We start from the raw sequence: 20110 nt of genomic DNA, 5'->3' as shown, positions 1-20110 counted from the left end.
AGCCCTTCGGAGAAGAAAAAAAATCTCTGCAATGCACAGATCTGTTTACATTTTTAGAACAGTAAACTCAGGCAGTCAAATACAAATTGGCAGGGTTGTAAAATCATTAGCATATGTCTGCCCAGAAAGCGCAATTAGTCTAATAAAAGCCTCTTGGCAGTGTTATTTAGAATAGCGCAAGCAAGGTCTACTTCAAGGCAGATGTCTGGTAACCTGAGGGCAAGCTACTTTTTTATTAGTGGAGAATGGACACCAATTAAAAAGCATTTGGGTTTTAACATTTAAACTTCTTTCTGATTAACTGCAGGAGAGTGCAGTTTGCCAGTGCCAACCTGTTATGGGAGGACCAGAAATTCCTGAGCCTTGTTTAGAAATGAAACTGTCACAGATGATCCTAGGTCCAGCAACAGGTAAGTTAGCTAATGGTTTCTATTAGAGATATATGTGATGTGAGTTTAAAGGGCCCCATTTTCTTTTTATACACTAATATGTATGTGTGTGTATATGTATGCATGTGTCTGTGTGTGTGGGTGGGGTATTAATATTTACCAGCCTCATGGGGGTTAAGCCATTCAGTTTCCTTCAATAAAATATGGCCACAGTGCACTTGCTGTCTGTTTGCTGAATCCAGAACAGATTTATGGCCATAGAGCTTTTATTAATCTTACCGCTCGTTTCTGAGAGTACCACTGCTGCGGAAAAGATGCTAGCTGTGTGCTTTAATGGACACTGTGTAAACCGCGGTGGACTTTCTGATGAGGGAATAAATCAATGAGAGAGATCTATCGCCCAGCACAATGTGTGTGTCTATGTGTGTGTGTGTGTGTGTGTGTGTGTGTGTGTGTGTGTGTGTGTGTGTGTGTGTGTATATGTGTGAGACAGACTGGTGGCAACAGAGATGTAATCATGAAACGGTTGATATTGGCATTATGTTCTATGATGGAAAACATGTTCCTGGGGGGGTTTTAATAGCAGAAGTCACAGCATTTGCAGTGTCATGTTGAGGAGAGCTCCGTGCTCTGGTCTGCTTACTAGGACTGGGGACTGTGTTTAAAGAACTTCAGCTACTTCTGAATAGACCACTTCTCATTGCCTTAGACTGGCTATGTAGCTGACATTACAAAATTTAAACGCAATGATAATAAAGCACTGATCAGATAGATGTGTCCGATATGGTATTAAGCATAACATTATTTCTATGGTCTCTAATGACATGTTTGGAAATTCTTGTTTTTAAAGGTTAGGTTTAGGGCAATGATGTGCAATTGTTTGGAGTAATCCTACTAACACAAGTGAAATGTAATATACATAAAATTAGTCTCTGTTGCACAAATTAACATTAAATGTTAACAAAGACAGAAGTCCAAAGGTAGAGAAAAAGGCATAGCTTTACTATAAAGAAAGGCTTTTCTAGCAGACTAAGTTGCAGCATCTCATCATACACGCATACATGGTGAATATGGTAATATGTCATTTTGCTTTTTACTAGATTTACATAAAACACTGTTACCCTGTATGTAGAAGCAGTAAATCAGAGTTGTCTTGGTACACAAACAATGTAGTATTTAATACAAAACTAGTGCTTCAAAATAATAATAATAATAATAATAATAATAATAATAATAATAATAATAATAATTTGCAGATATGAAATGTGGTGTCATATTATTTTATATTACTTTATAAAAGCAAAATAAATTAAAATGTCAAAATATCCGTATTGCAAGTGCATATCTATTTCAACTCTGACACTTGCTATTTAAAACACACCTACTTTCGTAGAGTCTGCGCTGACTAGAGTATGTATTTTCACAGAAAGTCAGATACAAATTGAAGCTGTAAGAAAGACAAAAGCAGAGGTGCATCGACATATTCACAAAACATGTTATGAACTTGGCCAGTCCAGTATTCTCTTCTTTTGGCCTTTGTGGAAAAAGAAAAAGAATCTATGAGTGCAGCAAAGGTATCTGTCAAAGGGACCAACCCGCCGTCCCCCAAAGAGAAGGACAATATAGGCAGACAAACCAAATGGTATCTTTTACTCTGAGCATGTTTGTATTGGAGCCTTTTTCACAAAGTCTGTGAGTCCACGGGCTTTACAAATTGACATGAAATACCGTTACCCTCTACACGTTTTGAAGCCTCAGCAATGATGCACCGTCACTGTTCCTCGGTACCCAGCTTCTCTTGGGGGATATTTGTGCATGTATGTCACTGTAGGCTGCAGTCAAAGTTCTGGTCGATTCCGGTACCAAATTACATGACAGCAAAGGAAAGCAAAGAGACAGACAAACATGCAGAATATTGCTTTGAGGTATTAGAGAAAGCAGAACTGATTAAGACCAACATGAGGTTCAGTGAGTTAGCTGAACAAAATTCTCTTTAATAAAGGCATTTATAAAGGACATCACATTGCTTTCAGGAAGCTGAGACCTGATTTTAAGCCGTTCCGTAGGGCTGTCATGTGGTCAGCTGGACCTGCTGATGTCAGAGGTGAGAGGTGTAATGAGGGAACAAGACCATGTAGTCTGATTGGATGATACCGAGGTGCAGGAACGTGTAAAGAAGAAGTGCCAAAAAACATATTTTGCCTCCCAAAGTGCCATTTGTTCAAAAGACACCTTTTGTAGGTCGATGCAAAATGCTACAATAGTATGGTTTTACAGCAGTTGCTATTTACATCATTTAAGATTCCTGCCCATAGCTCTCTGCGGATAACTGGGAGAAACAATCTAACATTGCAGAGTGGACATCTATGCCAACAGTAAAAACAGAGGGCATACGAGTTAGCCGCACTGAAACACCCATGACCAGTACTGAGCCAGTCATATTGGCTGAATCTAATAAAATATCCAATCTAAACTTAGCATCATTCGCAATGTTTCCATAATAATCTACCATTTTGGTCACTGTCATTCATTTTGTTTCATAAAGTGTGAAGTCTCCAAGATTCTAAACCATTATTTACATGGACGAAAGAGGACACGAGACCACATTTGAGTAAAATAAATAAACAATATTTCCTTTCTGTATCATGTAAAAGTTACATTAAATAAATTCTAAAATATCAACACATTATAACAGTAATACTAAAACAGCAGCACAACCAACAGATAAAACACATTTAATGGCGACATTACATTTTGTTAGTTTACAGCAGAAATGCCCACTCATTGCCACATAATATGGGTCTAAATACAGATTCATAAAGTATATATTTACCCTATGTTAAGAAGCTTTCATGATGCAACTTTCAATCTGTGGATGTTGTGAGACAAGCTGTTAAATTTGGTTTATTCATTAAATTAATCATCAATACATTAGTCCTATGAATGTTATAAATTAAATTCAAATAAATATATAATTCCACATACACGGTGCCTCTGAGAAATAACTGGATCGGTGCAGTAGAAAGAGTGGTGGTGTATCTGTGAGCGCAGGAGTTTATGCCACCATATCTACATTTGTGTGGCTTTTTGGGCAGTGTTGAGGCCAAGCTCTGGAAAGAAAACATGCCAAAACTGATGATTCTCATCAATATATATATAAATCTTTTTTTTTTTCCTTAAAACATCTCTTATTGTAATTTGCCTAATCATAAAATTGGACCATTTCTAAGCAAACTTTTGTTTAAAACAGAAAATGAAAATATTCAGTAATATTAAAACTAAATGTATGGCTATTACTTTTTTGTTTAGAAAGCCATTCAGGATTACTATTTGTGCATTTTTAAATGAACGTTCCCCACTGGCACTCCACCTATATTTGTACCTGGACATCCCAGACTCATTGAACAAACCTACTAAAACAAAGGACTCAGCCCTAATACTACATAAACTAGTGTGTGTCAGCTCTAGCTTCGGTGCTGCTCCTTTAGTGTAATAAACAGTGCCAGTGATAAGGGGGGGGAAAGGATCACACAGTTGTGGTTTTATCGAGATAATGTGTCTCCCTTACAGAGACAACATCTTTTCATCGTCTCCGTTGCCTCTTGCACTAAAAGACTACCATGCTTCATAATAAGATCTTTACTAATCATTCTTCAAGTGATGGTGCTTGAGTTTAGACCTATAGATGCCGGGTTCAATCACGGCAACGCTACAGCTGCAGCTAATGGAAATACACAAAAATCTCGCAAAAGTGTCTAAGAAGCAGCAAACGAGAGGGCCCGTATTCACCGGCAGGAGCCCTGACATGGAAGCATTTCTGCATAAGTCAACATGAAAAAGCAAAATGAGAAATATTTATCTCCCAAATTCAAATCAAATGTGGAGTGTGGTAATACCTAGTGCATAGCTTCGCATGACACAGCAAGCTGCGTCGGCACAGATTACAGCATTCATGAATCTTTTTTTTTTTTCCTTTTTTTTTTCTTTAAACACATCTACTGGCTGTGGGAAAAAAAAAAAAAAAGATCTTTCACTGCTGAAATATCAATATGATAAACACATTTGCCGATGTCCTGTAGCAGATTATTCGGCCCACAGTCGATCTGTCACAGGACCGCTTTGTGTCTCCTGTTCTTTGATGCTAGCTACAGAGTGGGGATAGTGGGGTAAGAGTGGGCTCTGAAACAAACAAACAAAAAAAAAAAGCCACACAAAATGCCTGAAAGTCTGACATTGCGTCCATCTTCCCTGTGCCTCTTTGCCCTGAAGGCAAAGCCTATGCCCTGAAGTCTGTGCGGGGCATAGGGACACAGGCACTGTTCCGAACCCCCCCCCCCCCCCTCCACCCCCAGAGACCTCACCAGGGGTTTGCATTCAACCTCTCGCCCTCCTCTCTTCAGAGAGACTGGACACCCCAGCGTTCTATATGTGTGTTTCCATATTCCTCTTTCTATCTATATTGACTTAAATGGGGGTGTACTTGCAGCCTCCAACCACCTGGCAGCACTGTCCCCAGGGCAGAGGCGTGGAGGAGCCTACGCCAGCGAATAGACGGCATTGACCGGCGAGGTGGCTTCTGAGCTTTCGTTTCCCTCCGTCTCCTCCTTGTCCTTCTTGACCGTGTACTGGCCTATGAAAGAGCCGTCCTCGTTGAACTGACCGTTCCCTCCTTCCCCGTAGTCCACCAGACTGTCGTCACTCTCCTTGACGTTCCCTTCCAGAGAGGTCTGGCTGCCCTGCAGCGGTTTGTTGTCCTCATCACTGCTGTTGGAGTGGGTGGAGAGAGATGGCATGTTAGAACATCCCTCTTCACGTCCCTCCCATGTCTGCACCCTCGAAATCCAATCGCGACTACAATAACAAGTGCAGTGAAGTGAGTAGAGCTCAGGATGGGAACCTATGCAGCTTTGCCCCTTTGTTGCTTTTTATCAGCAGTATCTGAAAGAAAACTACACAGGAAAACCTTGGCACTGGATACCAAAGAGTCCCCCTCTGAATCTATAATTCAGCAGGTTCCTCACAAAGAAGAACTTGACAGCTCTTCTTTCAGAAAATAGTAGAGCAAAAAATATGAAGAAGTAAAACACAAACACAAAAGCTTCATCCCAAGAGGGGGGTTCTTTTGAGAATCACAAAGTACATAGAGAAAAGGATTGGGGTTAGTGTGGAAATGTTGTTTATTGACAAAACACTTGTGTAGCGCAGGCAGGATCATTCTTTACCGCTCAGGTAGCAATGGAGTAAATCAACATGCCTCCCCTGTCCTGATATTTCACACAGGCTGCTCATACTGAGGGTGTCTGAGAAAGTCTAACCCTAGGTGGAACTAGGCGGGTCTACTCGCAGCACTAGTGTCAATATGGTTAGGGAATCAGTGGCGGGAGAGAGAGACAGAGAGGGAGAGAGAAAGAAATAAACAGAAACATTATTTCTCAAGTAAAAATGATCAGAGGCCATGTGGTTTGGGTGTTGCCAGACTCCACCTTCCATTCAGATGGGAAAAAACAAACAAACATGAAAGCACTTAAAATGATTTTAGTCGATTAATCACCAGTTATGAGTGACACTGCCTGAATCTACAAGATTAATATCTTACCGTATATAACACTGCAAAGGGGCAAATCACATTCTTTCTGCAGAACTGTCAAAATAAATGACAAACCCACGAGATGTGAAAGTAATTTGAGAAAATACCTTGATAATGCAATAGAATGCTTGCCAGAAAATGAGAACAAATACTAAAGGTGATGACAGGTGAAGTTTAAAGTGGGGCTCACTGGAAAATCATAGCTGATTTATGATGTAATATAATTGTTTTAATTGATGCATTAAAGTCAAACCAGAAGTTAAGCAAAGGATTATGGAAAAGAAACGTAGTGACACTCACTACTGTGCAATGAATGGTTGACTGGTCTGAGTGGTTTTACAAGCTCAAACACAGATCATTATTAGTTGGCATTAATTAAGCTACGTGGTTAATCGATTCAAACCAAAACCTCAAAGCAGAGGATGTGCATACTTGGGATTAAGAAATACAAAGCAGTCAACTTCTCTATTTTCATACCTTTGCCTTTCCTGAGACCTTTATAAACCAACAGGGAAGCAAAACACCGGAGGATTAAAAACACGAACAGACGAGTGAAGTCTGAGAAGTCTGTCTGAGAGGCCTAAATGTGTCACTCACTGTTTGTGTTGTTTCTGTTGATTGCATATTGGCTAGAAAATGTATTTGCTATAAAATTCCTGCTCCTTATAACCAACATCCTGCTGAATGTAAAGTGAGCTTAGTGATATCTGAGGTGTGCCGTAACCACATGGCCTAGAGAAGTGAGCCAATTTGCTAGACTGGTCCACTTATATCTTTGTTCATCTGAACACGGAGCGGACGAGAACAATGCCTATATTCTATGTGCAGACAGAACAGTGGATTTGAAGGCAGCTGCCAGATCATTGAATATAATTTGCTGTTGAGTACTGCTGTTTCAGCAGAACAGTAACTCAAGGGTGCTAGGCACTGGGGTGAGGGGCACCTCAACCTTTGCTACAACACTACTGAAAATGATTTGACCTCTGAAAGTTGGTGCTTGTTAAATGTCAGCCATCTGAAGAAAACAAAGCAATTATGCTCCTACAAGAAATAGACATGGCCATCGTTTAGAAGGAGCAAAGTGCTTCAAGATTTTCTTATGCTCTCATTATGACATGTTGCTATTATAGTATAATATGGTTGGTTTAATATCTCATAATTGAAAGTGAAATGATTCAAATAAAGACTTGTCCAATTAAGTGTTAAGTGACATCCCTGAAGAAGCAGATCGTTTTTTGGATGTCAGATATGACTCCACCCTTTAGCTGACTTCATTCTCCCAGAGAATGTCAGTGATCAGGCTAAGAGACATGCTGTGATTAAACCAAATACCTGTTATTGCTCCTCAACTACCAAGCTGCCATTTTCAGTGACTCGGAGGGGGTGAACAGTAAAGGGAAGGAGACATTTAAAATCTGATATGGACAGCGGAGTTAGTACCACAGCTATTGAGTGAATTTGGAAGACTTAATTCAACATGGATTTTCATTAAAATGGACTGAGCAAATCAGATTTGCGGTCTAGTTTCTGTCTGGGACTTCACATTAAGACTAACTGAAAGTGTGCTGGTGAATTTGAAACACCTATTGAAAATTGCAATAACAGTTTGTTTTGTGGAGATACAATGAAGCACTTTGTCTTGTTAATTCTCCTATTAGGGTATGTTTTCCATTCAAAAACGATTATGGTGAAATGCGCAGAAAATGATTAAGGTAACATAGCTGTATACCTACATTCAAAAATTAATTTGCTGTAAAACCTACATGAGTTTGCTCTGTGAATAGTCAATCAGTTAATCAGCTCTATTCTTGTCTCTGCATGACTAGCTGCTCTGCAAGACTTGTAGTAGTTAATAAAGGTGGGTGTAGCATAAGCCTGGCAAAAGCTGTCCTAGGTTACGACATCAAGTCATTAGTGAGCACACCAGCACATCTCAATGACAGTCTGGTTATGCATTAGAGTCTTCTTGGCTGTCAAACAACATATAGACTGTCTGTGTTACCACAGTATTACACACATGCATGCCTCATGTTTGGTGTTACACTAGTAGATACAAGAACTGAGGGTTTTGGTGTTACACCTGCATAGACAGAAACTGGGGGTTTGGTGTTAGACTAGCAGAGACAGAAACTGAGGGTTTGGTGTTAAACTAGCAGAGACAGAAACTGAGAGGTTTGGTGTTAGACTAGAAGAGACAGAAACTGAGGGTTTGGTGTTAGACTAGCAGAGACAGAAACTGAGGGGTTTGGTGTTACACCTGCAGAGACAGAAACTGAGGGTTTGGTGTTAGACTAGCAGAGATAGGAACCAAGGATTTTGGTGTTGCACTAGTAGAGATAGCAACTGACAGGTTTGGTGTTACACTAGTAAAGACAGGAATGAAGAGGTTTGGTGTTACACTAGCAGAGACAGGAGCTGAGGATTTTGGTGATACAGAGACAGGAGCTTAGGATTTTGGTGTCATACTAGCAGAGACAGGAACAGAGGTGTTTAGTGTTAAACTAGCAAAGACAGGAACTGAGGATTTTGGTGTTACACTAGCAGAGACAGGAGTATATGATTTTGGTGTTACAATAGCAGGGATGGAGCCCAAGCCAGGACTCTGATCTAAGTAAAGTCCTAAACACACTGCAGAGCAGTCAACTCCATGGCAACCGTCATTACCTGAGTGACTGCTGCTGGCAGTGTTCGCCTAGCTCTTGGTTACTAAACAGTCTAATAGGATCATGTTAAAGCATTACGTTAGTTCAAGCTTGATGAAATGTTGGTTTATAAGTATTCCATTGTTTACATGAGATTTTTTATGAAGTTATTCATTAGTTTTGATTAAGCCAGAGAAAGGCCAATCCCCCTCATAATGTCTATGAGGTCAGAGATAACCTGTAACAGGCACAAAAAAAGGGCACTCACCAACAGGTCAAATAGAAAACGCATTCCCAAAACACTATACACAGATTTGTCCCCAGTTATTTTAAGAGTGTTTAAAGAGTCTTTTAAGCATAACGTCTGAGCTGAATAATGATGCTGAACACATACTGGTAATCAAAGGATCCATCCTGGTCTTTCTGGTCCACAGGGTCCATAGGAAGGTCTTTTTTATCTCTCACTGAGGAGGAAGAAACCAGGTTTAGAATAAGTGAATGACCAGATTCAGAGTTTATGATACAAAATCTCCATCTCCGCTGTACAGCACTACAGAGAAATATTCCCTCATCATCCACTCTATTAGAAATATTGTAGATAAATATAGTAGGTGTACAATGCAACTATCAATAACCTCCGACCACAGGACCAATGGTGGCTCAATACTTTTGTGCGGTGGACCATTCTTAACAAAGCAGTGATAATAATACGAGTAAAACCTCAGCAACATTGCTGTGCCCAGTCAACTCACTCAACACCCACAACAGTACCATGTCACTGGAAATGCTGTGCCAAAATGATAGCCAAACAACATCTGGTGGGATATTTTTGTGATCAGAAACCAAACCAGTGATGAACTGGGTCGGGTGTGTTTATACATTCTGAGCATTTAGCAGACACTCTTAACTTGAGCCACATATATATATATATATATATATATATATATATATATATATATATATATATATATATATATATATATATATATATATATATATATATATATATACACACATACATACCATGGTGTGACAACCTTGTTGGTGTTGCTAGCACCTTGCTGTACACACTCCACCAGGTGCGGATGCCAACAGATCGGCTATAGTTGGTAACTGTTATCTGATACATCTATAAATTAGATGTATCTAATAAAGTTCCTAGACAGTGTTGGAGCAAGGTTGGAATTTCTAATAAAATTTCTGGTGAGTATATACTGCACTTTGCTGTATTTTCTATGAAATACAGACAGGTAGCATTGTTAGCACTGTGTTACCTGGGAATTTCATGCTAGCGTTGTTTATCACTGTTTCTTACCTTGGTATTTCATGTTAGTGTTGTTAAGACCGTGTGTTACCTGGGCATTTCATGCTAGCGTTGTTTATCACTGTTTCTTACCTTGGTATTTCATGTTAGTGTTGTTAAGACCGTGTGTTACCTGGGCATTTCATGCTAGCGTTGTTTATCACTGTTTCTTACCTTGGTATTTCATGTTAGTGTTGTTAAGACCGTGTGTTACCTGGGTATTTCCCTCCTCGACTCCTCTTTATGAAGCCAACGATGAGAAGGATGAGAACCAGAAGTGCAATGGCACACATGAGGCCAATGAACCAGCCCTGTGTGGCAATGTCGACGTGGTCTTTACTGTAGGCTACCAGACAAAACACATACACACAGGTAGAAGTATATGAGGGAATGAAGGAGAGAGTAAAAAATGAAATGTTTCCTACAATGCACTGCAAATATAACTCAGCAGAAATCACCTCAGAACTAGACAAGCTACTCATCAACCTTATTTATTTATTTATTCTACTTTATTTCTTTATTTATTACCACAAAACCATTTTTGATTTAATACTGCGAAACCGATTCCAATTCTTTAACAAATCTCTTTGTGTATCAATGGGCAGAGCCGTAACTGACAACCACCCTTTATCAAAATCACTTCAAGCAGAATGGAGAGTGCATTAGGAGCCGTGTCGTGACGTAACGCACTTGTGCTAACGAACTAAGCATTGAGGCTGCGTCATCTCAAGAGCTACCAGATGACAACTAACATGGGAAGCAAAGGCGGAACTTCCCCCTTATTCACCTCGTAAAAATCCTGCTGCTGTCGATGCTGTCGGCCTTGTCACCAGGATTAAATGTGCTGCATCATGCTTGTTACAGCTAAGCTCTTGTGTTATGCTCTTTTCAAATGCACTGTTGACTCTATTAGGGCATGTGGTAGCTGGTGTTTGTCATTTCTTTCAAAGTTGTTTACACAGTCCATGTTACAGTACTGTACTTGAGTTTTAATAATGCCAGAAAGATATTTTATGAAGTTCTGAAACAGAAACATTAATTATGTTTAATGTCAATGCCAGAGGGGTAAGCAGGCTGAACGAGAGACAGGGGATCAATATCATGCCCTGCGTGTTATTACAGTGGACTTCATCCAAGATTTCATATGGTTTAACATACCCGAGGCAGGCAGTCACCCCATGAACATGGGAGTCACGAGAAAAAAAGTGTCTTTTTGCTTATTGATTTGAGCAATATTCTAAAAACAATTTTCTAATACATTCAGGTGGCATGAAATCATAGTATATTTTATCCATGAAACTTAGACACTCACTCCATGATAGTGTATAATATCAAAACAAAAGATACATATTTAAAATACTGATATGCTTTGATTACCATTAGCAAATAGCACAATTTCTTTACCAATAAAGTGCAGGTCAATGTATAATGTATTGGACTTTCCAAAGGCGTCAGTCATCCATTACCACTAATAGTACTGTTAATAAAAATACATTCAACTGGGGCAGCATTTTCTGAAACAAGAACATTTGATTCTAGGCCTGCCTATGTACTATTATGTGGAATGCTCTAACTGAAACTCCTGAACTAATGAAATAATTACTCACGGTACACGTGTGCCAATTAACATGCACTTATTTATAAAGCTGTCAGTTACAGATATGTACAATTTTATGTACAGCAATGGGCAAAAAAGGAAATCGGTGCTTTTCCGGAGGTGAGTTTCTAAAGTCCTAACGAGCCTTAATCATCATTTTTATATCAGCTAAGCACTCCATTGCCCTCCGGTATTTGGCCTGCCCTCACCTCCGCTGGTCTCGAAGGTGACATACTCGCTGGAGACGCTGGGCTGCTCATGGGAGTACACACGTAGACGGTACTTGGCACCAGCTATCAGCCCTGCCAGCTTAATGGGGGGCTGGTTTATGAACAGGACACTTTTCATTGACTCATTACCTTGGGAGGAGACACAAGACAAGTGTCCATCAAACCTGGACAGAGGGGCTCACCACAACAGAGGGATGGACAGGCAACATGACTGTCTCCTCCATGAGATGGTGGGTCGTGCTGATGTGTTGAGACTACAAGGTGACCTCTCCCCATATCTTTCGGTGAGCTTGTAAGGGGATAGTCGTTTGAAGGTTGTCAGAAGCTAGCTGAGACAGTTAAAAGTTTCTAAAGAAGTCTCAGACTGCAGAGGGAGTGTAATCTCGGAGGGCATAGCCTAATTCTGCAGAGAAAATGATAGGAAAAGAAAGCCGCCACGCAAAGTGGTAGCGAACGGCACCACAGGCGAAAAATCTGGACCGCCCTCGCATGGCGCACATCAAAGGCTCCAGGAAACCAGCAGAACGATTTCCACAGCCCAAGACCTAAGAGAGCCTCTGCTGCTACATCGCTACTTAACGCTTCCAATGGGAGGTGATCAAATTAAACAGTGGGCTTACGGGAGTCTCAGCCATCCGCAGACCTCGTCTCAGAGGAAGGCACACACTACTAAGCGAGTCACGCGCCGCCTTTCCAGAGAACAGGCGAGCCACTGTAATGGCTGGAAGGTGTTGGCACGACATGAGCGACATTCCACCAGGTCGCTCCTGGCAACATGCCGAAGCGAAGAACGGCAATGCCCCTGTGTCCAGGCCTCAGCCGTTCCCTCCGCCTCGGCCACGGCACGCGCTTCTGCTGCGCAAGCGCCGTAAGAACGTTTAACGGCGGTCCAGGATGACGCAAGTGGAAGGGCTAGCTAAAGCTACAAGGTGTCCAAAATATTAAGAGCAGGACTGCACAGCCTCGTCATCCACCTGTGGGATGTCACAGCTACATGTAATCAAATGCTGACCAGGTATTTGTAGCTTTAGCTTTAGCTCTGAGTAACGCAATCCTTAAACTGATGAGCATGCTGAATGATGGGGGGGAAAAAAAAAGATGAGAAGAGAAAATTAAAAAAAAGGAAAAACATACAATCGGCATGCCCAAGGCTGTGGTATTGTGCTGCATTAAAATGTGATTGTCTCTGGGAGCTTATTAATGACGAGAGAATGCGGAGCGCACTGGAAAACAAGGGAGTGTCCCGAGAAAGTGGCTGCATGTGAGATATCAGTGGCTGCATGCAGGTGAGCTATGAATGGCAGCAGTAGAGATGTGAGTGGCTGCATGTGCGATATCAGTTTGCGGTGAGACCTATGGGATGCCATCCATTTCGTGAGGATCATCTGAGCAATACCAAATTAGAGCAATGACTGATAAAGAATTCTCTGGTCTGCCTTCACACTCCACCACACAGCATAGGAGAAAACACAGAGCATGCGGCAGCCCCCTGTCTCGCTGGGCAGAGACAGAGCGAGACACGGAGAGGGAGAGACAGCCTAGAGACAGACGGAGAGGGAGAGACAGCCTAGAGACAGACGGAGAGGGAGAGACAGCCTAGAGACAGACGGAGAGGGAGAGACAACCTAGAGACAGACGGAGAGGGAGAGACAACCGAGAGACAGACGGAGAGGGAGAGACAGCCTAGAGACAGACGGAGAGGGAGAGACAGCCTAGAGACAGACGGAGAGGGAGAGACAGCCTAGAGAGAGACAGAGAGGGAGAGACAACCTAGAGACAGATGGAGAGGGAGAGACAGCCTAGAGAGAGACAGAGAGGGAGAGACAACCTAGAGACAGATGGAGAGGGAGAGACAGCCTAGAGAGAGACAGAGAGGGAGAGACAACCTAGAGACAGACAGAGAGGGAGAGACAGAAGGAGGGCAGGATGGAGTCAATAACATCTAATTACATATCCTGTGATGTAAGTGGAGAAGTTTGCACCAAGGTTACTTTATAGTCTGTGCCTGTGTGTGTGTGTGTGTGTGTGTGTGTGTGTCTGTGTGTCTGTGTGTGTGTGTCTGTGTGTGTGTGTGTCTATCTTGATGTGATGCAGCTCTGTGAAATCGAATCTATCCGATACTCCTCTACAGAATATTAGCAGGTTGAGCTTTGTTAGCACCACTTGAAAGAAAGCCATTGCAGGCCTGCCTGTACCAGATCTCGGTGTGTGACTCATGTACATGTTGCAGGGTCAGAAATGTGGTTATGATAACCCCCAAGAGATGACCTTGGGCTGGAAACATCAAGCCCCCTCATTATCCCTCTCCCCTTCGAATATCTGTTGATCAGGCGCAGAGGGAGCAGCAGAAGCCCAAGATAAGCATCAGCGTTGGCAGCAAGGCTCGTGCAGCACGCTCAGTGGCGAGTACAGCAGCAGTGGAACAGGCCGACGAAGAGACGTTAGCGCAAAAGGCACATGGTGTGGGGACAGTCAGAGCCAATAGTGAAAAGAAACATATATGTACGAAAGATGAGAGGGAGAGAGAAAGAGGAGGAGAGAGAGGGATTGTTGTGAACCATCAGCTAGTCGATGCTAAGTGCTTCTGTAAGTGTTTCTATTAGCTTTTCAGCATAATATCATGCTACGTTGGAGCGTTGTGACTTTGTGGTTATGTAACATAAATTTACTTTAATAACATGTCACAATTTCCTAGTGGCATACAAAAAAGATGTGCGGACAGAATATGGCATTCACTTGCAAGGTGAAAGTATTATGGTATTATCCACACAAAAAAGGTATAGGAGGTATGAGAACTCAAAAATGTTTTGAGAGGTAATCTGAAAGCCTGTGGTGTAATGATGGTTGAACTTGTTCCACAGGTCGTTTTTATCCCTACTCCACATTTAAAAATGAGTTTATTTCAAACAAGAAAGTCAAACTTGTTTTCTTTCTCGGTCTCTCTCAGTCCTTCCTCCTTCTCATCTTCCTCCTCTCAGTTGCTCTCTCCCTTTCATGAATTTACTCAAATCTCTCCCTGTTCCTGCAAGCCGCGAGCGAGAACAGGAGCTTGCTGAAGGAAACTTCAAGGACTACTGAGGACACCAAACCAACCCCACAGGAAAGACCATGGCAGACTCGGCTCATTCCTCAGAGAAGTTAGATAAAACAACGCAGTGCCCCTTTGTTCTTTTGGAAAGTGTCTGGGCAGAATATCTATCAGTCTCATCATAACAAAAGGATGGGAACAGCTTGCAGAGAGGCTGTGCTCATAGCTGAATGATGTTCAGTACAGTGTTTATCTTACTGTTTATCACAGTCAAGTCTTGGATTGTGCTCTCTGTCCAGTAATCTGTCCGGTAAAATTCTTCATATAAATGCCCACAGTCAAGGGTGGTCTCTTATCTCGGGACAGTTTTGGGTCCACAGCAAGCCCCTTTGGAAGAACAGCCGTTCCCTTCATAAGCTCTCAGCAAATGCATCTGGGTCTTACTGTCCAGTGTGAACTCTAGCACAAACTCGCTGCTGTCAGCTGGGAAGTTGTGCTTCCAGCTGACGTTAGCATAGTCACTGTTAGCATCCACGGTCAGATTCCAGATCTTTATGTTCGGGGCTAAGCAGAACAGGTGAGAAAGGAGTACATTTCACAAAATCTCAAAAAGGCACTGCAGGAGAAACAACAAGGGCTAATACTTACTACATCATCTCATTAGAGAAACACAACCATACTGCTGTTCTTATAATTCTCCTCTTTATGCATCTAAGGACCCTATAAGCCTCGCGATCAAATTCTCTAGTGACAGTCTTTAATCTTTTAAAACAATAGCAAGCTAATTGGATGTTACTGTCAATACGAATTCTTATCAGTGTCGACCCTGATTGGGGAAAGTGTCTGCTCAGGGCCATAGGCCAAGCATCACTCAAGCCTCTTGTCAAAAATGGACACTTTAACTAGATAAGGCCTGTATGCTGTATGAATAAATCAAGTGTGGCCCGGCGTGGCTCTCTGCGCTAGCACTGCTATTTAAATAGCTGTCATGTCGCAGTGACATTGGAGTGATGTCTGAGAAAATACCCAGTATGTTCATGTCCACCCGCTTGGTAGTGAAAGGCGGGGTGGGTAGGGTTGTGGTGGAGACAGTGATGGTGGTTGTAGCTGTAGTTGGAGCTGTAGTTGGAGCAGTAGTAGGGGTAGCAGCTGAGGTAGGGGCTGTGGTAGTAGTTGTTGAGGTACTAAGGGTTGTGCTTGGGACGGAGGTTGGGGGAGAAGGAGGAGGAGTTACGAACACCAAGGCATCTGTCGAATCAATCACTGAGAGAGGAACAGAGTATTCGTTAAGCACAGTGTAGTCAGCAGCACCATAGATACAAGAACAGAGACAAATAGAAAATAATCAACTGCCAGGTTGGATGAAATTCCCACAACCGTAACATTAACATAGGGTGTCTCCCGAAAGAAAGTGAGTATCAGCTGTCATGTTCTGACAGACTACTCAAGAGTAATATTATCTTGGATGCCCAAGCAAGGCATGGACTGATATAGCACTGCCACCATGTGGTCATCTGTTGCAAATATCCATTCCTCCCTGGATATCACCTTGAGAGCAAATGGGATTGTGGGAAATCCATCACCGGAATCACATCCACCACCTTAAACTGTATTGGTAATGATGCGCAAAGAGAGCTAAGCGCCTCTTCACATTATGTTAAAGATAACACAGTGAATAATTAATAGACAATAGGTAGTCTTATACCTTCAGATCTTCGCCTGAAGTCCTTAGAAACAATGTGACTCCACAGAACCATACCTTTCCTTTCTTTAATTCATGCAAAGCAGTCCTTAACAGAAAGCATCAACACAGGGCTTGGGCATACCAGCATCCCATCAAAACCAACAGGCACAATATGAAATGTATGTGGGAGATTAGAACAGGCAGCAGGGCACTAAAACCTCTTGGTCACAAAAGGCATGACCAAGGTAATGCCCTTCCAACCTCAGAGACAGTAAACCGTGGCTAACCAGGACTGGCAAGCTAGTGGAGATGCTTTTTTTTTTTTATTACACGATCTGGAAGATTTGGCAAAGATGGGCTATCAATTCCAGATGGCCAATCAGCAAGAAGCTCAGTGCACTCTTACCTGTAGTGTCCATCTGAATGATAAATGGCATAGCCAATCACAAAAGAGGCCAGCCCAAAAAGGAATCTAAAGAGGTGGCAGGTGTGCAAGCATTAGAATGGAAAATGGTGCAAGCAGCAAACGAAATGTGAGCAGCTTCTTTATGGCCGGGCATCAAAAGAGCATCAATCTCTAATAATCCTCCAAGGCAGTTGCGATGACTGCATTCTTACACCCTAACACCCCTCCTCCCTCACCCTGTCATTTTTTGCCCCACGCAAATACACCTTGTTGCCGGGCAACAGGGGTTACCATGGGGATTTCACTTTTTCAAATAATTAAGAAACAGAAGCAAACTCTACGAAGAGCTACTCATTTACGAGGACATCAGTTGCCTGCATGCTTAAATGCGAAATGAGAAAAGCATGCTGGGATAGGCCAAACAAGGTGACAGGAAAAGGATGCCTTAGCAGGTACGGCAAGGTGCCGTCAGGGATTGGAGGTGAAGAAATCAAACAAGACTCATTCCTGTTTACGTCTTATTTATCTCATAATGAGCCCACAGATAGTCTATACACACTAAAAAAAGTGAAGCCTTCAGAATAAGAATAATAATTAAAAAAACCAAAAAAAAACAACTTCAACGGTGACGTAAATTTTAAATAATTTGACATACTTTATGTAAATGAATATACGTTCAGTTAACAACAACAGCAGTTATTGTGTCCCATCCCTGAAAGCACACAGTGATATAAACAAAGACACATGGATAAACCAACAGACTGGTGGATAGCACAGTTTAGATCATAACTGAGCCCAATAAATGCCTTCCCATCTTATCACATCAAGTGAACAGTTTTTTTTTTTTAAGCATGATTCCTATCCTAATATTGTGACATGGGCTCTGATCACTGAACTGTACTGGTTCAGTGTAGAAGACAGACAGGTGGCAGGAGAGACAGACAGAGACACAGGCAGGGAAACAGACAGGCAGGCAGGCAAGCAGGCCACACCTCATTACGTACACCTGCAGAGGCAGTACCTGAAGTGATAAAGTCTTCTTTCACACCGAGGGAGAGAGAGACAGACAGAGACAGGCAGATAGACAGGCAGAGAAACAGACAGACAGACAGACAGACAGACAGACAGACAGGAGAGGAAGAAGCAAGGGACAGGTCAGAGAATACTGAAAAACTAGACCAAAGTTAAGAAGCTGAGAGAGGAAACAGTTAGAACCACAGAGCAGCAAGCAACAGGGCAAAAGCACAGCAATAGAGAGAGAAAAAAGAATTCTTACATAGAAGACAGAGAAATGACAGACAGGGAGACAGACAAGAACACTGGGTGATTGTGCTCTCAGTGACTGATCCACTTGCTGCTCCTAGCAACAGTAAACACTGGTGATTAGCCTGGTCTAACCCAGAATGGCTGTGTGGAGATAACGTCAGCTTCCAGTGAAAGGGCATTATTCATGCCATTTCGGTATTACAAAAGGTCCTTCTGTTTAGTACGAACTAGAGCAGAATCATTTCTCGGGAGAGAAGCTTTCCTACTCTCACCTAATTCCCTTAAACAAAACACAGGACTCACTTCCATGACTACTGTAGAGCCCATCCTCTGGAATTAAAGTCTGATCCAGCCTTGTTTCAGGATTGGTTTGTCAATGTATATTGAAAAAAGACCATATGATCACCACAATTTGGTTTACCTTCTCCCGGCTCCCAATACGTGAAAATGAAAACAAATTACAAGCCATATCCTGTAATTAGTAGGCTGTGGTTAAACACTGCCATGCAACTTGAATGCTGAACACCCCCCACTGCCTCACAAGAAAAAACTGCCAAGGTTTACTGACAGCAAACGTTCAGCATCCCACTCGCAGCCGAGTACAAACGTGTACCATTCCACACGTGACCGAGTACACAGATAGTGCCTTACACACGTGGGTTCATGCGCAGTTTCTTACCCTCATTGGCAAAGTGAGGTGACTCTTCGGTGTAGGACTCTCCAGAGCCGACCTGGGTCCGGGCTGACAGATAGAACTTGTAGCGGGTGAAGCGGTCAGGCAGCCGGATGGTATACTCTGTCACGTTGGGGAAGAAGCTCACGACCTGCGGGCTGCCTACCTCTGTTCCATTAACTACAGAGGAGACAGAGAAGCATGGTGGTACAGAAATTAGAGCACAGGCAAGTGATTTATGTTACCTATAGACAGGCTCTTGTGTAGACATTTCATTTGTGAAGTCAGCCTTCTCGACTGTTTACATTTGGGTTGTCGACTTTTTCTTATGACAATTTCCCGCCTGAAGAGTTTAGCTCTAATCAAAGTGTCATACATTTGGCTTTAATATTCAGATGAAGACTATGTTGGAGTAGGGAAGGATCTAAGTATTACTTAGGGTAGATCACTAAGACAAGGATTGGGCAGCTGTAGATGAAAACCAGGTTTGACAGGTGCGAACTGAACGAACCTGTCCTGTACTGCAGTGTGTACCCGATTAGAATCCCATTTGGCTCGAGAGGTTTGTCCCACTCCAGATGGATGGTGTCTGTGTTCCTCTGCACAATCCTGAAGAACTTGGGAACCCCAGGCACTATTGAACAGTCAGAAAAGAATTAAATTAGTAGTAAAAAACTACAGCAGTTATGATAATGAGGTGATAATAACAACTATCATAACAACTGAAAAGAAATATCATACCTCCTTCCTTGGTCTGAAACTCCACAATGTTGCTATGTGGTCCCTCGAATTTATTGTTGGCCACCACCATGTACATCTTGTACTTGCTGTATGGGATCAGCTCAGTGAGGACGCCAGTGTTCTGAGACACGTCACTGGAGAAGACTTTGGTCTTCTTCTCCTTATTTATCCTCAGGCCCTTCACCAGACTGGCCTCCCTCCAGTAGTACAGCTGAGGAGATGCCCAGGAAAGGAGAAAGGAATCCGGTTTGTTTACACCCGTGATCCAACAGATATGCCCCAGGAATTGCTTTGATCCTGCGAGCATCGCGACAGTAAATTCTCTCGAGCTGCATCGTATGCATAGGTGTGGAAGCCGGTCCTGATCCGACTATAACAAATGCAAAGCAGCATTTGATCCTCCGTGAACTCCAGCTCAACTGCCCTGATGCAGCAACCTTTAAGGTGGGCTGTATTTCAACTTTACCAAAGCACAGCTTAAGAAAACTCGCTCGTGGTTAGAGGGTTTGTTCGATGTTGTAAGCATATAAAAATGGCCCAAAGTTGCACGCAGTTTAGCACTAG

The 20110-nt window shown here is 42.4% G+C and overlaps 1 protein-coding gene across 34 annotated transcripts in view; it reads right to left on the bottom strand.

Annotated features, from left to right (window-relative positions):
* Positions 1–1370: 1370 nt before the first annotated feature.
* Positions 1371–20110, bottom strand: part of nfasca (neurofascin homolog (chicken) a) — a 65673-nt gene continuing 46933 nt past the window's right edge. For 12 of the 34 annotated variants that reach the window (XM_035520502.1, XM_035520507.1, XM_035520506.1 and 9 more), the window contains 10 exons: positions 19547–19757; positions 19317–19439; positions 18812–18985; positions 17888–17905; positions 15803–16039; positions 15221–15340; positions 11728–11877; positions 10136–10267; positions 9013–9082; positions 1371–5153 (listed from right to left, as the gene is read on the bottom strand). In XM_035520502.1, coding sequence (XP_035376395.1) covers positions 4925–5153; positions 9013–9082; positions 10136–10267; positions 11728–11877; positions 15221–15340; positions 15803–16039; positions 17888–17905; positions 18812–18985; positions 19317–19439; positions 19547–19757 — 1464 coding nt within the window. In that variant the 3' untranslated portion in view covers positions 1371–4924. Of the gene's footprint in view, positions 5154–5985; positions 8857–9012; positions 9083–10135; positions 10268–11727; positions 11878–15220; positions 15341–15802; positions 16040–17887; positions 17906–18811; positions 18986–19316; positions 19440–19546; positions 19758–20110 lie in introns of those variants that run through there. The other 22 variants (XM_035520519.1, XM_035520521.1, XM_035520524.1 and 19 more) reach the window with 18 other exon arrangements.

The sequence above is a fragment of the Electrophorus electricus genome, chromosome 20 (genome assembly GCF_013358815.1).
Source record: "Electrophorus electricus isolate fEleEle1 chromosome 20, fEleEle1.pri, whole genome shotgun sequence".
Lineage (NCBI taxonomy): Eukaryota > Metazoa > Chordata > Actinopteri > Gymnotiformes > Gymnotidae > Electrophorus > Electrophorus electricus.
Note: the sequence above shows the minus strand (reverse complement) of the source record. Positions and strands in the feature narration are given on the sequence as shown.